The 25055-nt window shown below is 31.9% G+C and overlaps 1 protein-coding gene across 1 annotated transcript in view; it reads left to right on the top strand.

Moving 5' to 3' along the window:
- LOC145335249 (uncharacterized) overlaps window positions 1–21944 on the top strand; it is a 31436-nt gene extending 9492 nt beyond the window's left edge. The window contains exons 3-14 of the mRNA XM_080180987.1: window positions 4872–4966; window positions 8837–8929; window positions 9233–9312; window positions 11168–11257; window positions 11856–12052; window positions 14208–14301; window positions 14795–14914; window positions 17877–17914; window positions 18338–18413; window positions 20903–20958; window positions 21187–21366; window positions 21939–21944. Of these exons, the coding sequence (XP_080037113.1) occupies window positions 4941–4966; window positions 8837–8929; window positions 9233–9312; window positions 11168–11257; window positions 11856–12052; window positions 14208–14301; window positions 14795–14914; window positions 17877–17914; window positions 18338–18413; window positions 20903–20958; window positions 21187–21366; window positions 21939–21944 (1056 nt within the window). The 5' untranslated portion in view covers window positions 4872–4940. The remainder of the gene's footprint in view (window positions 1–4871; window positions 4967–8836; window positions 8930–9232; window positions 9313–11167; window positions 11258–11855; window positions 12053–14207; window positions 14302–14794; window positions 14915–17876; window positions 17915–18337; window positions 18414–20902; window positions 20959–21186; window positions 21367–21938) is intronic.
- The last annotated feature ends 3111 nt before the right edge of the window (window positions 21945–25055 follow it).

Genomic DNA, 25055 nt, shown 5'->3' with positions numbered 1-25055 from the left:
CTTTGTCCGTTTGTATAAAAAGTATTTGTATTTAAAGTAATATAACAGATTTTGGTTTACTAATATTATTTATTGAGCTTTTAAGCTTAGTATTAAGGCAAAAGCAATAATTATGAATAACCAATAAATCGTAAGGAATAAGACAATGGACGATAAATTTATATACACTCCACATTCAACTACGATCAACAAAATTACTGGTGGAAACGTTTGGACACTGTTAGCTTGTAGCAACCAATCAAGATTTGATAAAAGTCTTTTTGTCAACGAATGAGTTTTGTAATTGAGAACCTTTATTTCACTTTTATACTTTATTTAATCTACTAAAATTTTGCCCCTAGAAGCCTCACTACCGATTATGCACCTAAAAGCCTCTTGGGTCATTTAAGGTGGGGGGAGGCCACCCTCCTCATTTTAATTTAAGTCATTTAAGGGTAGGTTGGAGGTACAAAAAAATAGTTAAAAACCTTCATTAGGCCTATAAAAAGCTTCACTATAAAGGAGAACCATATGGGTTCAGCGTTAAGCGAGATTCGTCGTAACAAACAAAAAAAAGCTCACTACTTTATATAATAGGGTAATCAAATTTCGTACAGTTAAATGAAAATGAGCACAAACCTATTTCCTTAATATAAGTGAAAACTTTTAAACTTAATAGCCAAACAAATCACAAAAGTTTTTAACCTACTTTTATTGCAACAAGAAACACAACGTCCATAAGTGCAGAGCTTATCAAAGATGACAAAAGGAACAAACGAACATTAACGATTTAAGAGTAACGGCGCTTTAAATTTTAAGGCATACAAATCCATTTTATTTGTAAGAAACTGACTATCAGATAATAATTTTATATATAAAACTTTTTTATTTAATGGATAATTGTTACAGGAATCTCCCTGCCTAGTTAAGTTAAAAGTCGAACACAGCCTTCAAAACCTAAATATAGATTAGCTTTGCTCTTAACGAGGCAAATAGGAAGTTTGTCTGGCATTGAAAATAGGATAGAAAAACAAAAGCAAAGCTCTGAAAAGGTAGGATAAACGAACATTAAAACTTTTAGAGTGTCAAAACTGAATAAGTAAAACATTAATACCTGAAGTTCAAACGAAATTGTACATAAATTTGTTTCAAAATTGAATGAATATAGGATACAGTAAAAGGACATACTTAATTTTTAGGATTTATTTATATTATTATAGAGTTGCTACGCTTTCCAAAAAGTATTGTTACAGGAATAATCATGCAATGTTTGAAATTGATAGGAAAATTTTAACATGTAATCTTATATAATTAAATCATACAAATAATATTGTCAAAATAAGCTTCTTTTAATTGGACGTATGAACTTTCTGGTAACGGTTAAAGAGTTGCTACGCTTTTCAAATTGTACTTAACTATTATAGGAATGATCATGCAAAGTTTGAAGTCGATAGGACAATACTAATTTGTCTAAATTAACATAAAGAGCTAACCGATACAAACGGACGGACGCTAAGGTTTTTCTGTCTCATTTCCTGTGTGTAAAAGATAGAAGGCGCTGATTAATGTACTTCCGGGTAAAGAGAAAAAGGAGAAAAAACAGGATTCCAGCAAACCTATATAGTTAAATTCCAGGTATGATACTCTAGGTCCAGATCCTTCAGTTATCGTTTGTTGGTTGCATTTGCAATTAAAGATGTATTATCCAACAACAGTGTATATAATTTACTATTATCATAGATCTTAAGGATTGAGACAATTTGAAATTAATGCACATACATACCCTGTAATGATAAACAAAATTAATCCTTTTGTGGAATAAAATTATTGCTTAAAGTATGAATACTGTTATTTTGAACTAACGAACTAATATACCATACAAATAAAAAGTTTTAGAGAAAAAGTATAAAAGATTATGTTATTAAAACTTTGGATACCAGTTTAACTTACAGTCTAATGTCCCCTCCCCCCTTGGCTATAACATAAATATGGTTGAGAATCTTGTTAAAATTTGAAAGCATTAAATTATGCATAAATATAATGTTCATGCTTGAAATAGACAATTTTATGGTTTACATTTAAACCATTTTATGGGGAGTGTTCTTTTACAATTGATAAAATATGTTTTTTAGTAATATTTTGTTTTTAACCATGCCTGCTTTTTTTCTTTTCCTTTTTTGAGGGGGGGGGGGGTAAGTGAGGAAGATGATCTCTGAAAATTCTTATTTTTAAATTGTTATTGAACTATTAATACCTTTCATCCATTATTTGTTGTTATGACTATATCTTAGTTTCTAAAATTCATTAGCTTGCATTATTAGCATTATTAGCAAGAGCAAAAATCAACTTAAATGGTAACGAGCAATGTCTCACAGGGCATTCACGGGTTAGGGCATTTCCCATAAGTTTAAATTCTTACAAATCCTTCAATGACAACAATTATAGTATAACAAGGATGACAACATCCATAAAAGCGAAGCACTGAAACGGTAGGACAAACGGACATTAACACTTGTATAGTATCTGAACTGAAAAATCGGAACATAAATGTATAAATGTCGAAACAAAATTGTAAGTAAATTTGTTGAAAAACTGCTTAAAAACAGGATAATGTTTATGGACATACTTACATTTTTGGACTTGATTATAGAGTTGCTTCGCTTATAATATTGTTCTTTGTTGTCCCAGGAATCAGTATACCAAAAATCAGATCAAACGGATAATTAAAACACTAAAATTTGTTGTTAAAAAAGTAGAAAAATCAACATGTTTAAAATGGACGTACGGACATTCTGGTAATGATTATAGAATTGCTACGCTTTCTAAATCGTACCCAACTACTACAGGAATCATCATGCAAAGTTTGAAATCGATAGGACAATTCTAACATGCCTAAATTAACGAATAAAAGCTATCTATCTCGGACAGACGGACGTACGGACGGACGGACGTACGGACGGACTGACCGACCCTAATTATAAAAAAGCTTCTCTTTTAAAAATCTTTTGTTGGATGACATGAGACTTTAATAAAGGGATAGGTGTTGAAGTGCTGGAAAGTGTCATGTGGAACGTCATAAAATTACGTCTAAATACATCTCTTTTTTTGGAGATTTTCTTTCCCACTTCTCCCCTAAACTCTCCTCTTTTTATGACGTCTAAAATGACTCTTTCAAGCGCTTTGGTGTTATAAACACGTCCAACCCCCCCAACCTAAAAAAAAAATAATTTTTAACCCAGTAAAATGTGTTTTTTTGCGTAACGTGCAATGGTTAAAAGCCCTTACTTTTTAAAAAATCAGGGTAACATTACAAAGTGTCTCAAAATCAGCCATGTGACGTCATAAAATTAGGATTTTCTTTTCCACTTCTCCACTCAACTCCCTCATTTTTATGACGTCACATGGCTGATTTTTGAGACACTTTGTAAAGTTACAAATCAGGTGTTTTTTTTTGTTTGAAAATATAAAGAATAGGGGGGGGGGGGGATACTAGATTATTTTTTTCCCCTCACAATTGTCATTGCTTTTACATATGTGTAAAAACATATATTTTAACAGTTTAAAAGCCAAAAGGATCAGCATAATGTCCGATTAAGCATTACAATAATCATTATTTCTAGCTTTTAACAACACTTCAATATTTATATATTACATTAAAATTTTCGTGTATTGCATTTAAAGATGGGAATAGTCTTATAATACAAAAACTGCTTAGAATTATTTTAGAAGTTTTCATAAAAGAATACTTCATATTTTAGATCTTTGACTGGACATAAAGAAAACACCATAACATAACTATAACATTGCTTGAATTATTTTAAAAAGTTATTTAGGCTACTACCTTATGCACAAAGGTCATAATGTACATAGAAATCAAGATTTATTTAGAATTTTTCTAATTTTGGTGCCACCTAACCGACTTTGACCGAAAACCACGACCGATACAGACCAGATATCCTTATAAAAACAAGTCTTGCCGACGTATAATTACTAAATTTAAAAAGTCATGAAGTCACAGCTCTCTATAATACCTACAAAATAATGGCATTGAAAAAACTAGAGGGGGGCATATTTATCCCCCCTCTCCCCCCGATATGTAAGGGTTAAATCGTCGACTTCCCGCAAGTGCCCCTAGAGGCCTGATGGTATTTATCCGTTTGTATTAAAGAGTGTACTTATGTAACTAGTTAATTCTAGAAACTGTGCCTGTATAAAAATTTGCTAAATGACTTATCAGATTAAGTTGAATCAAAACAAAATGTTTTATTTCGTGTTTGGAGTACATCATATGTACTCTGTAATTTCACTATTATTAATTAGTTGCTGCGCACCTAGACTTTAGTGGCTGAAATAAAGCAAAAAATATATTTCGTATTAGTTTTATATTCCAAATGCAATGGTTGATTTTTTTTATTGTTTTCATTTACCAAATAAGATTTTTTTAGTCAGAGTGGTTTCAGGCTATGTTATTTTTTAGATTTAAGCCCTGGTATGGTTTCATGCTATTTTTCAAGTTTCAGGCTATGTTATTTTTTAGATTTAAGCCCTGGTATGGTTTCATGCTATTTTTCTGCCCTTCTCTACTATTTAAAATAGAAAGCACTAGAAGCTATGGAAACAGCAAAAGAAATCATTTCCTAGATGATTTAAAAGACTCATTCGTCCAGCTAAAATTTTGTTTTTTTAGCAAACAAAGATTTTCTTGTGATGTTATGTTTTTCAAATGTTTTGTTTTAATCAAACTAACATTAATTACTAGAAAGACATTTTAGCACTTAAAATTCAAATTATTCTTATGTAGTGTTCTTAAACCATGCCCCAATAAAAAGGTAATATTTTTTTAATGGTTACCTAATTTAAAGGTAAAAAAGCTTTTATTTTTGTTATTTCAGATAGACACAGCTTGGAAACTATTTGATAAAAACAGCGATGGATTTATATCAAAGATAGAGTTTGTAAGGATGGCTAATAGCAGTAAATTAACAAGGTAATAGATAGATAGATAGATAGATAGATAGATAGATAGATAGATAGATAGATAGATAGATAGATAGATAGATAGATAGATAGATAGATAGATAGATAGATAGATAGATAGATAGATAGATAGATAGATAGATAGATAGATAGATAGATAGATAGATAGATAGATAGATAGATAGATAGATAGATAGATAGATAGATAGATAGATAGATAGATAGATAGATAGATAGATAGATAGATAGATAGATAGATGACGGACAGATGGACGGACAGACAGATATCAAGCTACTTTGTATTATAGATAGATAGATAGATAAATAGAATAAACTAAAAAGTATGCATTAAATTAAAAAGCTGTAAGTTCCAAATTCAATAATTTGTATTGTATCTATTCTACTCCTTCACCTTGGTGGGAAAGCCTAATGTAATATTTACAGAGATTAAGGGATCTTTAAATTTGCTTTAAACATTTATAATTTTAAATAATTAAAATATTTGTTAAAATAGCTGCAGTAACAGCAAAATCGATAAATAAAGTGAATGAGAGATATTGTTAAAATAAACTTTATGAACAAAAACAGTTTTTACGTACCTAATCAGAATAGGATTAATTAAAATTCCTACACTACTATATAGATGTAATCGTCCTCGTTTCATTTATTTTTTCCCAAATCCGTGAATAGTTTATGGAAAGCCGTCTCTTTCTTTGTAAACCAGGGATCTTAAGGGATAAGACAATGAACGATAAATTGATGTACTGCCCTAATGATGATACATAAAATTACACCTTCCGAAGAATGAATTTAATGATTGAAAAGTTGTAAACTAGTCTGGAACCAAAAAACACAGTTAAATAAAAGCACCCAAAGTTTTTGAGCCAACCAATAAGATAACGTTGTATTAAAAAAAATTGGGGACAATAATAATTTCCAGTCCAATGTCCCCTCCCTCCCTGATATAAACTGAATGTAAATTATGATGACGTGCAGGTTTGTAACATCGATTATATTACTTTTTATAACTAGCGAAGCTATTCTATAATTCGAAATGTCCGTCAGTCCGACCGTAAGTCACGAATTGGGGGAAACGTTATTTTCTCGGTTCCTAAAAAATATAGTAGGCTGAGATTTTCAGGGATGAAATATGTTAATGTTCGACATATTTTTACTAAGTTTCATTAAGATTCGTCATTCAATTGGGGTGCTATATCGATTCCTACGATTTTAAGTTTTTATGATTTTACAAAATTATCAGGGATTGAATACCTTAATATTCTGCATACTTTATTTTTTGATTTTCTTTACTCTTATTCGAGATAGACGGCTGATAGTTTTAGGGATTAAATAAGTTAACAATTTGCATATTTCCACAATTATTTGCTTATTGGTTGAGGTGCTAGATTTTCACATTAAAAATCTTACAAGGTTTCATGATTTTTTTTGTTTAATGTTTTTTTTATGGAACTGCTATATTATATTTAATATTTATCTATTATTTTTGAGCTTCGCTACTTATGGATGTTGTCATCCTTTTTATTTTCTTTAATTAACAAACCCTACAAGGTTTCGAAGACTTTTTTGGAAACAAAACTACTCTTAAACTAAATTTTTGGTCCAACAAATTTTAAAATACAAAACAATAACCCACTGCATACGAAAAGTGTCATCAGTGACGTCATAGAAATACGTCTCAATCCATCTTTTTAGAGGTTTCCTTTCACACTCCTCCTTTCATAATTCCTTTATAAACATATTTTTATGATGTAACCCTTGACACTTTCCGTAGCGCCAATTCATTTGTAAAAACTGTGCTTATTATCATACTTGTCATTAATTTGAAGGCGGAAATTCGAATCAATCATCTTTTCATAATAATTTTTAATTATTAACGCCTTGTAAGAAAAACATCCAATGTATAGTTCCTTTGAAGTGAAGTAATTAATAAAATTTTTTTATCTTAGACTAGTGGATACGCCCCTAGAGACCTTTTAGGGTTATATTTTTAGGTTATTTCTCTTGTAAGAAATATTTAAAAACCTTCCCCAAATCAGTAAGTACAGGGTGCGCCACATAAATCTAGACTTTTTCTAATTTTTAAACTAATGAACATAAAATCGTCAATTTTAAAGATTTTATTGAATTTTAAAAATTGAGAGACAGAATGGGCATTTGACTATTAGAGTATTAAAAAAATGGCCGCCAGTCTCATTCACCGCCTCTACCCGCCTCCTCAACCGCTGGCAGGCCTTGGTCAAAATGTACCTGTCTAAGCTGGCGAAGTTCTCCTTGATAGTGGCAATGAGGGAGGTCTTTGTGATATGAGCACGTCTATTGGTGCATGCTTCAAAGTAGTTTTAGGCCCAAAAGTCCGTTGAATTAAGATCAGGCTGCTGGGAGGCCACATTTCCTTAGGAACTTGAGTAACCGCAGGATCCAAATTAACCCAGCTTTCAAGCTACCCTTAGACACGGAGGCTCTTATTTGGACCACAGTTGAGCTATAACAACGTTTTTGTTTTTTTTTGGAAATGGCATGACGGTTCAGGTAGGGTTGTCAGCGCAATCCATAGTCTAAAATGAGTTTTAGAGTTCCATATGGGTCCCTGAAATCGAGAACCGAGAAATATTCATAATTTTTCACGATTTTTGACGTTTTTGACATCTTAAAATCTGCCACGCTTCACTTTGCTGGGGTATTACGGCCAAGCCATTTCAGATATAGAGCTCTAGTCTTTTCTAGTGTCTTACTTATGTGTCTAACAGTATCTCCAGCAGTATCTACAGATGGGCTGAGGTCAGATTTAGTGGGCCCTAGTCGAGAATCAAGATTAAACCACTAGCGCATTTCGACTCTGCCTTGTTGAACATATGCGCGACCAGCTCGGAATACACGCCCATCTTCGTCGAAAGATTTTTTTCTGCTAAAAGGTCATTACCTAAGCTTTTTATAGTGGGGTCAAACGTCCTGATTGGTCAAGTAGTTTTAACGCTATGGCCGTTTTAAAAAAAGCCCGGGTTTATGTGGCGCACTCTGTAGCAAATAGTGCCAAACACAGACAAAGACATACACCCTCTTAACAACTTTAAATAATGTCTACAATTTAGGATGATTATTATGTATCTAAGGCACAGATAGACATGATGTTTGAATGATATGATCTAGATAGAAATTAATATGTGATGATTAATATATATATCTAGGGCTAATATAGACATGATGTTTGAACAATGTAACCTAGATGGGAATTTATACATATGTGATAATTATTATATTTCTAGGGCTAATATAGACATGATGTTTGAACAATGTAACCTAGATGGGAATTTATACATATGTGATAATTATTATATTTCTAGGGCTCAGACAGATATGATGTTTGAAGACCTAGAGGGGAATTTATATTTGATTATCATTATAATACACATGATACATAATACACATGATGTTTGAATAATGTGACCTAGATGGGAATTTATATGTGATGACTATTATATTTCTAGGGCACAGATAGACATGATGTTTGAACAATGTAACCTAGATGGGAATTTATATGTAATACTAATTAAATATTTCTAGGGCACAGATAGATATGATGTTTGAAAGGTGTGACCAAGATAGGAATTTATATGTGATGACTATTATATTTCTAGGGCTAATATAGACATGATGTTTGAATAATGTAACCTAGATAGGAATTTATATGTCATACTAATTAAATATTTCTAGGGCACAGATAGATATGATGTTTGAAAGGTGTGACCTAGATAGGAATTTATATGTGATGACTATTATATTTCTAGGGCTAATATAGACATGATGTTTGAATAATGTAACCTAGATAGGAATTTATATGTGATGACTATTATATTTCTAGGGCACAGATAGACATGATGTTTGAACGGTGTGACCTAGATGGTAATGGAAAACTTGATTTTGAAGAATTTAAGAAAATGATGATGAAAAACAAGTGAGGGATTAAAGTTTTAAATCATGCAACAGTTTCAAACTTTATCAAATGGCGCAGCTATTATATAACAAGACATACCCGTCCATTAACAGTTTCAGTAATCTATCTTAAATAGGAGTAGGATTATAACCGGTACTAAAAAATCTTGTATCGTATTATTTAGGTTTTTTTCGATTAAGATAGTAATCATAGAATCAACCCCTAATTTGTTGTCCCGGTCTTTTGGGTTCTTAGAGCCAACAAAACTGTAATGTAATCCTATTCTTTTAAATTGTATAACTAACGCCAGTTTCTTTATTTTAGGGAAAGAAAAGAAAAGATAAATAAAGTAAAAGAAGAAAAAGAAAGAGCAGAAAAATTTGCAAGAAAGAAACGAAAATTAGGTTTACAATTTTTTTATTACGAGGTTACCATACAACAAGGGTCCGTACACTTGTTCGTCCGTCCGTCTGTCTGACCAAGTGGGATGGGGGGGGGGGGTCTATTTCTCTTTTTCTCGTTACAGACGGACATCCTGTTACTTTTAGATAAACGTGGAAAGATAGAAAAAAACATCAAGGAAGTAAAAAAAGATTATACATTTTTTATGGGACATGACCACAAAAAGTTGCTAAGACCAAAATTAGAAACATGTAAATTATTCACAACATCATTAGCAGTATATAATCTAACAGGGATCTAAAGGGATAAGACAATGTCGATAAAGTGATGTACATCCCCAATGATTAACCCTTCTCCTGAGGTGGATTCTTAAAAAAAGTTTGCCCCACTAATTGCTTAGTGGGGCAAAATTGTTTTCGTGATAAATCCACCAAAATCACATTAAAATCTAAAAAAAATAAACAAAATTATAGAAGGGTTATGAACATAAGATTTTATTTAATTTTTGTAGATTTTTTATGTGATTTTGGAGGATTTTTTTACGAAAACAATTTGCCCCCTAAATATTATTTTAGATTTATTGCGCTCGTCGGTTATACTTTATATCTGAGTTTTATATAGGAAGGGAGGGGATGTTGGACTATAATTACTCTGGTACCCAAAGTTTTATCTTTACCAACATTTCCTTATTTGTTGGTTCAGAACTTTGGGTACTTTTATTGAATTTCCATCAGCTAATTCTAGGTTCCAAACCTTTCAATTAATCCATAGATTTGGCAATTGGTTTATCAAAATTGTAATTCTACATCAATTTATCGTCCATTGTCTTATCCCTTAAGAGTTTTACATTAATAGTAGAAGTACAAAATAATTAATCATAATATAATAATTATCTTTTTTTTATAGTTTTCCTTATTTTCATTTCCTGTACTTGTTAAGAGGTAAAGAGTAGAGTAAATTGACAAACTCAAGTGTTTTTCTTTAGGGATGTAAAGGGATAAGACAATGGCCAATAAACTGATGTACATCCCAAATGATGATGGACAAAATTGCCCCTTCTGTAAATTAAAAACAGTGGTTGAAACGTTTAAACACCTAACCTAATAAACCAACCAATCAAAATTCACTAAGTCTCCAAAGTTGTAAGCCAATGAATAAGGTTATGTTATTATAAAACTTTGGGGACTAGTGTAATAAACAGCCCATAGTCCCCTCTCTCTCTGATTTTCGTACTATTCTTATATATTTTCTATATAAGTATATTTGCTAAAACTGTTTTAGCTATTCTATAATTCGAAATGTCTGTCTGTCCTTTTATCTGATAGGATAACTTAAATTTCTCTATTTAAGAAAGAAAATTGAATTGTTTTATGGTGATTCCTTTTACAGTTAGAAAATTTCTTTGGCCGAATAAGTTTGTCGATCTTACTGCAAGTAACCTATTAGAATTTGTTTAAAATTTATACAACCTAGCCCCCAGCCTCTAGAGGCTCCGGATTTGAACAAAAATTTGAACAAACCAAAGATTTTAAAATGAAAATTAAATAGCCTAAAACCATCTCGGAACCTATGTAAAGCTTCCCTAAAGGGAACAACCCAATCGGTCATTAATAATCCAAAGCTTATGCTACAAATAAAAAAATAACTACTTTGTGTACTAAAATTTTTTGAATCATGGAAAGAAACCGTAGTAGCTGGTTTTGTCATATTTTCACCGCTTTTCATTTTTTTGTAACACTGCGGGCAATCATTAACATTTACCTAATCTAACCTAACCTAAAATAATCAAAAGCTACTGTGACAATACGATGAAATCCGATAATTCGTTTTATTTCCATGATCCAAATTTTTTTTTAGCACAAATGGGTATAAAGCTGGAGGAGCCGCCCCCACCCTCTCCCGCCAAAACTTTCCAAAACACTGCAATCAAGGGACGGATTCTTAAAGGCATAAATTAAATTTTTCATCAAATCACTAAAATGTACAAATAAGTTAACATAAGTCATCATATTATTTGTTAATATTTAGAAAGTGCACAAATTTCGTACAAAATGACAGTTATTTTTTTTTCATTTCATCCATATGATATGTCTAAGGATAAAGCTTTGCTTAAAAATTAGTATAACTCGTTTTATGTGATAATATAAGAAAAAAAGTCAAAAATTTTCTTCTTCTAGAAGTTTCTATTTAGCAATTCAAATTTTTTCTTAGTTTTAGATTTGCTCACTAAAATATTGGGGTATAGTCGCTTTCGTGGCAACACCTCTTAAGGAGAGATTCGTTGTATTTTCACAGTAGCTTCCCCTATTTTTAGCCACTGCGGGGGGCTTTCAGCTAACGTAACTTAACCTAAAATAACCTATCAAATGATACTGTGAAAATACGACGAAACGCCTTTTAAGAGGCGTTGCCACGAAAAGGACTACACACAAATATTGTGAAACAATTGGCAAACAAGAATGCCGACTTAATCAGTGTGAAAAGGTTTTATAAAAAATATCAAAATTTTCCTCCAAGTGTAGCCTAGACAATTTTATATGTTTAGCTGATTACATCTATGGTGAAATAACCTACACAAGATTTGTGCAAATTATTATAAAATCTATGAAAAAACCTACTTCCAGCCTTTATGGCTGTGCTCAATTTAAGAATCCACCTCAGCTGCTGGCACAGCACAAGAAAAGTAGCGCGGCATCCAGCGCACAACCATCAGCGGCAACATCGGCGCATCACAACAGCCAGGCAGATATACTTAAAGTTTTGAAATTCCCTACGATTCATGAGTGGTTTTTTTATTTGCTTTTTAGGGTGTAAATTTGAGGCTTATATGCGGTAAGGCCATGGCTGCTTAATTCTTTTCAAAGAAGTTGTATCAACTTTTTTTTTATAGCTAGCCGGTCCTTTTAGTAAGTAGTAGATGTAAAATTTTTCATAGAATTCAGATATGCAATCGGTTTTTTTGTAGACCTCTTATTTTTTAAGTAATTTAAGTTTAAAAAAAAAAAAATTAAGTCGATTTTAAGGTACTAAAATGCAACAAAAAAAAGAAAGAAAATGGCCATTATGAACAAAAATAGTAAGATCTTTAATTTGACACCTTACTTTTTCAATTCTGTCAGGTAATTATTGAAAAAATCGATTTTCTTAAACCCACGAGAATAAAAACTTTGAACTCAATTTTATCATTTCACAAGTAAAAAAATATGGGTTCATATATACCTTTAGAATCAGAAAAATATTACGAATCCATTGTAAGCAAAATTGAAAAAAAAGTTTACAATATAGTATATAAACTACAATAAAAGGAATTATATGAAAATATCATATTATATTGTACAGGCAACGTCTTAACTTTTGAATTGGGTATAAAAATGGGAAGGGGGTATATAGGGGGTAAAGAGGGGGTAAAAAAGGGAAGACGATAGTGTTGCCAGAACAAAAAATACAATTGGCCATTTTTATATTTTTATATTTTTTTACTTTTTTTCAATTTTGCTTACAATGGATTCGTAATATTTTTCTGATTCTAAAGGTATATATGAACCCATGTTTTTTATGTCTGTTTGAGAAAATATGTAGGTCTAAAGTTTTTATTAAACCGAGGTTAAAAAAATAGATTTTTTCAATAATTACTCAACAGAATTTTAAAAGTAAGGTGTCAAATTAAAGATCTTACTATTTTTGTTCTTACTGGCCATTTTCTTCCTTTATTTTGTTGTGTTTTAGTACCTTAAAACCGACTTAATTATTTTTTTTAAAAACTTAAATTACTTAAAAAATAAGAGGTCTACAAAAAAAACCGATTGCATATCTGAATTCTATGAAAAATTTTACATCTACTACTTACTAAAAGAACCGGCTAGCCATAAAAAAAAAAGTTGATACACCTTCTTTGGAAAGCTAAAGGGTGTTAAAAAAAACTGATCGCTTCACTCTCTTCAATATAAACCCTACAGTTTTGGTCAAAAACTAACAAAAAATGACCCAATTCATGTCCAAGCAATGGCAATGAGAAAACACTATTGAATTTTGATTTCTATTCACCTCTCCTGAGCACTACAGCTCGATTCCTTGCCCTATGGAGAATTATTCCTTACACAGAGAGTGCATATTTTGTTACAAATTTTTACAGTTTTGTCTTTTTAAAAAAAGAATTAATTGTGTAAAGTACTTGAAATCTTGTAGATAAGCCCTATAATGTTCAGAGTTTTCAATGGGGCATATAAAGACCTTTCTATAGACGCCTTAACCAGATTTCTAACTCAATCCTTGCCAATTTGGCATTAATAAGACAGACCCATCAAACATTGAGACATTGCGGCTCTGTCTTAAAAGAAAGAACAAACTGTCTTAAGTACTTAAAATCTTGTAGTTAGACCCCATAATGTTTATAATTTTTGATGGGGCATGTCAAGATCTTTCTATAGACACCTTAACCAGGTTTCTAACACAATCTTAGCCACTTTGGCATCAAATAGAAAGATCTGTCAAACATCAAGGACCAGAGACACCTTTCATGTCTCAATGTTTGATGGATCGGTCTTTTTTATGCCAAATTGGCTAGGATTGAGTTAGAAACCTGGTTAAGGTGTCTATAGAAAGGTCTTTACATGCCCCATCAAAAACTCTGAACATTATGGGTTCTATCTACACGATTTATAGTATTTGAGACGATTTGTTGATTTTTAATAAATTCCCCACAAGGGCTAGGACTCGAGCTGTAGTGTTCAGGAGAGGTAAGCAGAAATCAAAATCAATAATGTTTCCTAATTGTCAATGCTTGGACATGATTTGGGTCATTTTGTGTTAGTTTTTGACCAAAACTGTAGGGTTTATATTGAAAAGAGTGAAGCGATCGTTTTTTTTTAACACTCTTTAATTTAAGTATATTACTTAGTCTAAGAATGTTCCAATATTGCCAGCTTTGGAACTAACAGGGAAACCTTACACACTAACCAAAGGCTCAAGCTTTACTTCTAACGCCAAATCAGGTAAAGTAATATTTTATTTGCTAGTGGCTACGCCCTCTAGGGGCACTTAAGGAAGGGGGCTGGAGGGTTAAATTCGACAACCTAATTTTTTTTCAGATAAACAAAATTACTGGTTCTGTAGATTAAAATTATTTGTTGAAAACCAACCTAAACATTTTTTTAAAAAGTTCCCCAGGTTTTTAAGCGTAGTTTGGCACCAGTGTAACAATTTACAGACCAATGTATCCTTCATCCCTTTATTTATAATGATACTGACAAAGGCGATCAGGGAGGAAGTTGACTATAAATTACTGCGTTGTAGCAACGCCATAAATTACATTATGCCATCATTTCTTGGCTTTAACACTTTGAGTACTTCTATTAAATCATAATTAGTTTGATCTACAGTGTCAACTCTTTTCTAGTTATCTATAGAAATTGTATTTATCATCATAAGGGATTTACTAGTTTATCATCCATTGCCTGATCCCTGTAAATATCCCTGATTTTGTAGAAAGAAAAGGAAAGCCAGTGATTAGAGAGACCAAGAGTCAGGCCCAGTTCAAGAACTACCTGCTGCCCATCACTATCAACAATGCTACAGTATCCACTTCGAGATCCATGCCAGAGTTAGGTAAGTAGTTAAATTCTTCTAGTCTATCAAAAATGTATGCCAGAGTTAGGTAAGTAGTTTGATGCTCCAATGCTCGATCTTTTAATCACAGTGATGCCATTATCTGAGACCAATGAGAGTAGAGACCAATCCGTTCAACGGATACCAAGATCTTCAGCTTTAAACAGACAGACATAATTCTATTTTGTACGTTGAATTAAAATTTAACTTATTTAGGAATGGGTTTTTTCATCGAAATAAAATAGGGACAGGAAAAAGTGTCACAACAATCAGCCATGTGACGTCATAAAAATTAGGATTTTCTTTCCCACTTCTCTTATGACGTCACATGGCTGATTGTTGTGACACTTTGTTCCACTACATAATATAGGGAGTATATGAGTGCTCCAATGTATAAAACAAGTAAATGTCTGAAAACTTTTTACGTCCTAGCTAAAATTAGAATTTATTTGATGAGTTGTAAGATGTTGGATAATCTTTCCATATATAAATATATGGATCATTATGTGTAACTCATTTTCATTTTATTAAAAATTACATTATAAAGTCTACATGCAATGCAAGTTTATGTAGCAAAGCTTAACATTTGGTGTTTAGGTATGTTTGTATATCCTTTTTTCTGTCGGTAATTATAATCAAGAACTTGTAAACAAATAAAAAACTCTAGCAAATGTGTGTTAAACAGGATATGAGGAGCCAAATAGGTATTCCCTTTCCATTAAAGGCCTTGTACCCCTTTTACACTGTATGGTGTAATGATTGGACTATTGTATCCCAAGGATCTAAAGGGATAAGACAATGGCCTATAAATTGATATACATCCCAAATGATGACACACAAAATTAAAGTTTAAAATTAGTGGTTGAAACGTTTGGACACTCAACTCAATGAACCAACTAATCAAAACTTATTCCCAAAAGTCCCCAAAGTTGTCAAGCCAACAAAAAAAACTTTATTATAAATCTTTGGGGACATCTGTAATAAACAGCCAATTGACCCATCTCTTTCTGAACAATATCAATAGTTGGTAGTAGATTTTTTCATAATACCAAACAGCTTTTAGCTTTAGTTGTCAATGTTATTATGAGAATACACCATTTTCTACAATCAAAATATTTTTTTCCAAATTGTATGGGTATCCTAATTGCAATAATCATATACAGTATTCGCTACGAAAAATGACCGGTTTTTAAAATGGTCTAGCCCCCCTGTATTGAAGTTGTAACCCTATTTTTTGTGTGTGTGATCTTTATATTCATGTATGATCGTGTTTGTATTGGTCAATTAGATCAAAAAACATTTTCTGACATTCAGCAGGCTATGAAAGCAGATATTAAAAATGAAATAATTCCAACCCTTCTGTATTTTAAGTGAATTTAAGTTAAGCTGAAAAATCATAAATTTTGAGTTCTTGATCTAATTGACCGATACAAACACGATCATACATGTATATAAAGATCACACACACACAAAATAGGGTTACAACTTCAATACAGGGGGGGGGGGGGGCTAGACCATTTTAAAGACCGGTCATTTTTTATAACATATACTGTATATATATGGAAAACATAATTCATTCCATGAACAAATAGAATAAATGTCTTATCATTTTGGTCAATGAGAGTTTAATTAGAATTATTGGAGCACAATGAGTCAGAGAACTTGAGCTTACACATAGACGTGTATTTCTTATATAGATCTGACAAGGATCTTGAATCAATGAAGCAGGTCCTTTTGAGAATGTTAAAAATTGGAAGTTTCTATGTAGTAAAAGTTGGCTCAAATATAGGCATTAAATAATAAAAAAGTTAATGATAGGTTTTAAAAAATATGAAAAAAAGGTTGATAAAAAAAGGAAAAAAGAACCAATCTGATTCCAAAGTACCTTTTTTTCTGTTTACTGAACTTTGAAATATATCTATATAACAAGGCTGAAGCAATCTCAATCCAAAAGAAGTGAAGCACAAAAAAATATAAGGGAAATGCCGGTTAAATATATGTGCAATAAATAAAGAAAGACTTTTTAATGAAAATTAATATGAAATATGATGGCTCTTAAATATTGGCTGTAGTTCCATTATAGATCTGCTACGTCTAATAGAGCATTAATGACAGACCAACGGATAAAGTAAACTATTTAAGTATTGATTAAATGCAATTTGATCAAAGGAATCTTAAGAAAAAATTAAACCATATATCTTGAAAAGCAGCTAAATAGCAAACTGTATTTTCATTACAGAAAAAAACAATGTCTAATAGAGCATTACTGAAAGATTGTTGGACAAAGTGATCTGCAAAAAAACTCAGTCGTATATCTTAAATTGGAGCTGTTTAAATCTTTTTATTCTTTTAGCATTTTGAACTAACAAAATTACTCATAGAGAAGCTTTGCTAATAAAAAAAAGGCTGTAATTCAGTCGCATATCTTAAATTGCAGCTGGTTAAATCTCTTTTAATATAGCGTTCCGCGCGGAAGTACTGACAAATTTAGTCATGGAGTAGCTTTGCCACTTAAAAAAAGGCTGAAAGATATATAAAAGTTTAAATTGTTTGAACTAGATGTAAAGTTTTTATAAAAGTTTCAATCATTTGTATATTATTCAATCAAGCAGTTTTTTTAAGGTGATTCCTGTAACACAATAATTATGGCGTAGAGTTATTAAGTTTTACTCTTAAGACCTTGCTAACTGAAGAAATTATAGGGCTTTACATTTCTGGGAATATATGTACTAGTCTAAGTTTCTATTTTTAGGGGGTTAAGGTGTTGTTAACAATATTTAGAAAGAAGAGAGGGGGGGGGGGTGGTGCTTAATTTTTTTCAATAATATGCATGGATATACCATCTTCTTTAAATTAGAGGTTATTTGTTATTGGGGTAGGGGTAAAAAAGAGCCGAAGAGTTTTCAGTTACAGTACTAAAAATGTCACATTTCTCTCAATTATAAAAAATATTTTTTTTCAGCATCTTTTTCGAGAAGGGACGAATTGGCTGATTTACAGGTAATTTTTTTTATATTTTCAAATAAGTAAGGATGACAACATCCATAAAAGCGAAGCTCTGAAATAGTAGGACAAACGAACATTAACATTTGAGAGAGTCAGAACTGAATAAGTAGAATATTAATGTATAAATATGGACGTACGGACTTCCTGATACCGATTATGGAGTAGCTAAGCCTCCTAAATCCTACCTAATTGTTATAGGAATCATCATGCAAAGTTTAAAATCGATGGGACAGTAAGAACTAACTGTCCCGGACGGATGGACGGACTTTTCAACCAATAATTAAAATTTTTGAAATAGTTATTTTCTTTATCGCAATTGGGGGTATACATCAATTTATCCTCCATTGTGTTATCCCTTAATTTCTCTGTTAAAAAGTCATCAATTGTTTGAGGATTAAATATCTATGTATTGTCTAGAGTCAATCATCAGTTGAAGAAGAAATAGATGATATTAACATTACGAAAATTCATTCCGAAGACATGGAAATAAAAGGTAACCAACTACCAAAGACGATAAAAATGGTCCCAATTGATATAAAGCTAGATGCGCGACACAGCAGCAGTTAGAGTAGGGAGAATGCCTTGGGCCAAAAACAGGCACAACTCACTAACATGTACAGTCAGGACTTCTCAGACAAAGGTCGTGCTTTCGAAGAGTTGGTTGTCAGATGGGTGTTACCATGGTTGATTGAGCGCATTACACTGCATTTCAAAGCGCATGGTGTGTGTTCAAGGTGACGTGGAGAGGTCTTGTACCCGAAGAGTCACCAAGCCAAAACCCGAGTCATCACCATATTTGATTTATGTTTGTTTATTGGCCAAATGAAATAGGCTTTCAAAACAAAAGTAATTTAATAAGCCTGAGGTAGGTTGTATTAGTTAATGTAGGGTCCTGCAGTTTTTTTTAAATAGTCTGTTGGCTTTAAGGGGGAAAGGACCAATATATGGTTTTATGTATATATTTTAGTTATTACGATGGCGTTTTTGGAGACATATTTTTTTTCGTCTCAAAAGGATAGTTGCTTGAAGTGCATTTCAGAAAAATTATTGAAAGCATTACTTACAAGAATACCTTCTAACATATAATGTAATTTTGTATTACAATAAATATAAAACAATTAGGCACCTCTAAAATATCCGGCATGCTGTTTTTTGGAAATAAGACAGCCATATAAATAGTTAAAACCATTGCATTGAACAGGATCATGTAGTTCACAATATTTAAGTCTAAATGCATTTCGTGCAACTACTTCTTGGTGGTGTTTTGCTAAACTTATCCCAGAACTACAATGTTATCCACCGGCAGATAAATAGATAGATAGATATACAGATAATGAATTTATAATGAAGCTTACAATTAAAAAACCTCCTTTCCAACTTTATCTAAATTTATGTAACTCTTTTCAAAGCATGAACGAAATAATGATGGCTAATTCAATGACTAAGAATTTTCTCAAAAATTCTTTGCTTGAGTGTTTATACAATACAGATATGTTTGAATTTCTAGATAGCATTAAATAAAAAGTAAACCCTGATGTAGAAAGGAGTTAGGAAGTTTTGCTTATATTCTTATACAGGTCCTTTAATAAATTTATAGTATAGATGTATAAACAGACAACTACTTGAATCCCTCTGTTAAGGACCTTTTCGTCTGCTAGAAAATTGCTTTCTGCTCTTCTGTAGCTACTTGGCTGTGCAAATATTCCCGACGCTATTCGTTGAATTTTAACCCCTTTCCCCATCAATTTTTTTTACTCTATTGGTCCGCTAAAAGTTTTTATTTATTTTGAGGCACGTACTAAGGGACTTATGAACTTTTTGGTGATCATTACAGAGTTTCTATTAAGATCATACTGCATCGCTTCAAGAATCTCCATGATATTTGAAATTGATTGAAGAATTTTAAGAAATGGTTAAAAATTACGAAAAGGAGTGAACGTTTTTTTCACCGGCCAAGTTTTTAATTGAGATTTAAGTTTTCAGACTTGTTTTAAAAAGAATAAAGAAGGGGATTTCATAGTTATAAAAAGCAAAGCTTTTCTATCATTAGTCGGCCAGTCCGTCCGTTACAAATAGCTTTTTTTCGTTAATTTAGACATGTTAGAATTGTCCTATTGATTTCAATCTTTGCGTGATGATTCCTGTAGTAGCTAGGTACGATTTAGAAACCGTAGCAATCCTATAATCGCTACAAGAATGTCCGTACGTCCATTTTAAACATATTTATTTTTAACTTTTTTAACAACAATTTTTTATGTGATATAATAATCCGATTGATCTGATTTTTGGAGTTCTGATTCCTATTAAAACAAGGTACAATATTATAAGCGAAGCATCTCTATAATCAAGTCCTAAAAATGTCCTTGAACAGTATTCTGTATTTGAAAAGTTTTGAAACGAATATACATATAATTTTGTTGAAACTTATATATTGTTATTTTGCATATTAAGTTCTGACAATCTACAAGAATCAATGTTCGTCTGTCCTACCGTTTCAGAGCTTCGCTTTTTGGATGTTGTCATCCTTGTCTAAGTTAGCTTTTACGTTCAATACAAAGTTTTGTCTATATGTAAAACTGATATGAAAAATCTCTCTAACGGATAAAAATGCATTTAGTTAATAATTTACAGTTTGTACATTAGAGTAACACACTAGAGGGGAAAGGGGTTATTTGACTGTATGTCTCCATCCCAGTGACCTTGTGCCGACTTTCAATTAGGTCTTTGAAAATCAAGAAATAGTGTCAGGAATATAAACACAGCCAAGTGGCATAAAGTAATTTGCTACCAGACGAAAAGTTCGGTGGAAAATGGAGGCAGGTAGTTATCTGTATATACATACATACTATAGATCTGTTCTTTGTACTATTAAAATTAATACATGCATTGTCTATAAATCACTAAACATGGTGTCAATGCCATTTGTCTCATTGCTAAAACTTTCATTGTCTCATTAAATGAAAAGGTATCATTCTATTATAGAAGAAATTGATGGAGAGATAGACAGCTTTGCCTCTCAATCTATTCATACACCACAGGTATAGATAGATAGATAGACAGATGAACTGATAGACAAATAGCTTATAGAAGGATAGACGGATAGACAGATAGACAGATAGACAGATAGACAGATAGACTGATAGACAGATAGACAGATAGACAGATAGACAGATAGACGGATAGACAGATAGACAAAGAGATATATAGACAGAAAGACAGATAGATAAATAAGTAGATTGATTTTAATTTCCCACTATATAATTAAGGAAATAGATATTGTATTTGAACCCTCTCTGGACGAAAGTGGACAAATAGATGATCTTAGCTATTTCCACAATAATAAAGATGAACTGTCCCAAGATAATCCAAGACTAGAGAGTTTACCTTCGACACAGAAAGTTTCTATTGAGTCTATGACAAGGAATAATATCTCAGGAAATTTATTGGTTTTAATTTGGATACATTTAGGCTCAACATGTAGTGCATCTACTCTTTATCGGGGAGTTGATAGGTTCGAATCTCGGCCAGATATCGCATCATAACTAAAGACGTTATATAAGTTCCTACTGCTGCTATGAAAGGTACTCAAAATAAATAGTTAGAGTAGTGGAATGTCTTGGCCCATAAATAGACGCAACTCATTACCATACACAGTTAGGACTTCTTAGAAAAAGGTCATGCAATCAGAGGTTTGGTTGTCTGTTGAATGTTACTCAACCTAATAACCTATTGGTTCGAGTATCACATCCCATTACATGGGGATGATGCTCTAGATTCTCTAGATGATCACGTAATAATTAAAGTAGAATCCCACTCATATAAGGTTAGGTTAAGTACGACTTAGAAACTAAAGTATCTCTATCAGGTCCTGAAATGTTAATTTGTCCTTAAACATTAGCCTGTATTCATGTTCTTTTTATAAAGTTTCAAGTGTTTTGTTCGTTTGTCCTACTCTCTGATTTAAGACCTCCACTTTTATGGATATTATCATCCTTGTTTAAACCAATTAATGCCTCAGGAGTAAGAAATGAACCATCCAGCCCACCAATGTACAGAAGAAAGAAAGAAACAGAGGAGCTCCACTCATTTAGAAAACAACCTCTTGTTTATTATTAATTTTAAATTTTAGTTCAAACCTATTCAAATTACATAATTTAATTCTTATGATAATTACATAATTAATGAAAAAAAAAATAACTAATATTTTATTCTTAGATAAATTATAAAATATATTTTGCAATTGCCTGTAGTTAAACTCTTTAAATTTATAATGATTACAATTTGAAATATTTAATAGTTACACAAATAAATCTTAAATTATTATATGTTCGTTTATTTAGAGGATTAATTTTAAAATTATAGAAATACAATACCATTCATTCTTAATTTATTTCAATTATTCATGAAATCAATTATGCGTTCCAAAGATTTTGGTATTATCCTCTCAGATTTTTTTTCAATTTTAAAAATTTTGAACCACCAACCCCACTCCCCCTCCCACCGGACAGAACTATGACTCTGGCCGCGGTGCTGGGCCCCTCGGCCCCTTGGCCTGTCTAGCTCATCCCCTAGTCTGCCTAGCTGCGGGCACTAGGCCCCCTAACCTAAAACCTAACCTAAATAATCGTTCTCGGCCAGAGTCAAAGTTCTGTCAGGGGGAGTACCAAAATTTTCAAAATAAGAGGAAAACGCCAAGATTTTTTTCTTTTATGTCTTTTTATGTTCTTGTTCAGATGTTGTTTTCAAGTAAATATTTGTTTTAACTTCATTTTTCAGGTATTATAGGTGTGATCCTGTAGGTTCTGATTCTCCAGGTCTCCACCAGCTTTCAATGGTTAATGTGATTGCAATATCTTTTAATGGATAAATTTTGATCACTGCTGGGATATTACACCAGAATATCATGAACTTTGATAAAGTGGATGAACAGTAATAAAATGCCGTTTCTCGAGGTCATATGCGGTCTCGCAATGTTGGAAGGGTGACACAAGTTTCAGATCTCAATATTCGCGAGTTGAGAAAAATTCATCTCTATATCATAGCGATTACATATTATTGCAAGCATCGATTTTATCTTTACCCTTCCAACATTGCGCAAGGCCGCGTACGATCGCGAGAAATGGCATTTTATTACTTGACATCAATAAAGTGCGGCTTGAATAACAATACTCCCCTCTACTTCCTTTACCCCATTCCCTCCTCTCCTACTTGATGAACGAACTGACCCCTAAATGAGAGTGGGAATATCAACCTAAATTGACAATCTTTAACATGTCGTTTTCCATTCATTAGTCTTTTAGAGTAAGCCGTTTACCAGATCCAATTGGACACATGTCATGTTTTCCATTCATTAGTCTTTTAGAGTAAGCCGTTTACCAGATCCTATTGGACACAGAGACACGTCCAGTTATATAAAAATGGGCCCCACCCCATTATTAAGGTTAAGTTTTTTCATTATAAAAAGTTGAAAATTGTTTCACCTGAGAGTATTTTGAACTTGCAGGCTGTCACACTTCATTACAAATAGTTTTATTTCCAACAGAGATCTTAAGGGATAAGATAATCGACAGTAAATTGATTTACATCCCCAATGATGTTGATCAAAATTGCCACATCTGTAGATTAAAATTATTGGTTTATAACAAAACAATTAAACTTTAATTAAAGTATTAAAAGTTTTTGAGGATAACGAATAAGATAACGTGGTTTTAAAACTGTGGGTACCAGTGAAAACTGCCCTATTTCCCTGCAAATTTACATTGATACAATAAATTTCACTAGAACCCAAAGTTTTTAAAATATGTTATCGTATTTGTTGGCTCAAAAACTTTGGGTACTTTCATTGAGTTTTGGTTGGTTAAGAGCTTCCAAACTTTTAATCAATTATTTAGTCTACAGAAGGTGTAATTTTGTATATCATCAATGGGGTTGTTTATCTGGCATTTTCTTATTCCTTAAGAACCCTTAAGAACCCTGTTTTAAAAGGAGAATGTACAAGGCAGAAAAATGGTCTAAAACCATCTTGGAACAAGTATATAAATCAGTTCAGTTGGTAAATGCAAAAATGTCGTTCTAGATTATTAAATGTAAAACATTTTGTTTAAATAGAATTGTCTAAGTCGTGTTATATGTATATTGTCTTTGTTATTTTGTTATTACCAGAGACGGAGGGGGTATTAGGCTGTTTATTACACTAGTCCCCAAAGTTTTCTTTTAACGTTTTCTTATTCGTTGGCTTTACAACTTTGGGGACTTTTCATTGATTTTTTATTAGTTTATTTAATAAGTTGAGTGTCCAAATGTTTCAACCATTAATTGTAATCTACAGAAGAGGTATTTCTGTGTATCAACATCGGGGATGTACATCAATTCATCGGCCATTGTCTTATCCCTAGCTTTAGATCCCTGGGTATTACGCAATATGCAAATGATAAGAAGAAAAGTAGAATAATAACAATAGAACAGATTCATTAATGTTTGGCAGGGATATTTCTTCGAAACAAACTAATTTACCGAAGCACTGAAACGGTAGGATAAATAGACATTAACACTTGTATTGTGTCAGAACTGAATAATCAGATTATAAATGTATAAGAGTCGAAGCAAAATTGTAAGTAAATTTGTTGAAAAAGTGCTTGATACAGAATAATGTTTATGGACATACTTACATTTTTAGGACTTGATTATAGAGTTGCTATAATATTGTACTTTGTTGTCCCAGGAATCAGTATATCAAAAATCAGATCAATCGGATAATTGTATCACATAAAAATTTGTTGTTAAAAAAGTAAAAAAAAATCAACATATTTAAAATGAACGTACGGACTTTCTGGTAATGATTATAAAGTTGCTACGCTTTCTAAATCGTACCTAACTACTACAGAAATCACCATGCAAGTTTGAAATCGAAGGCTTCACTTTTAAAAAGAGCAGATTATTGATTTTTAAAAATTTTCAATGGCAGAAAAATCAGAAACTTACTTTTATATTCAGAAAATATATCCCTTTCTCAAATATATTATTAGCTTTTTTACAATATTGAAAGTAATATCATTAGCTTATATTCTTTTTTCTCTAAAGTAACAGTATACTTTCTTAGAATGAGGCAATATTAGGTATACAGAACAATACAGTC

This window comes from Acartia tonsa, chromosome 13 (assembly GCF_053477335.1).
Source record: "Acartia tonsa isolate MP-2025a chromosome 13, ASM5347733v1, whole genome shotgun sequence".
Classification (NCBI taxonomy): Eukaryota; Metazoa; Arthropoda; class Copepoda; order Calanoida; family Acartiidae; genus Acartia; species Acartia tonsa.
Note: the sequence above shows the minus strand (reverse complement) of the source record. Positions and strands in the feature narration are given on the sequence as shown.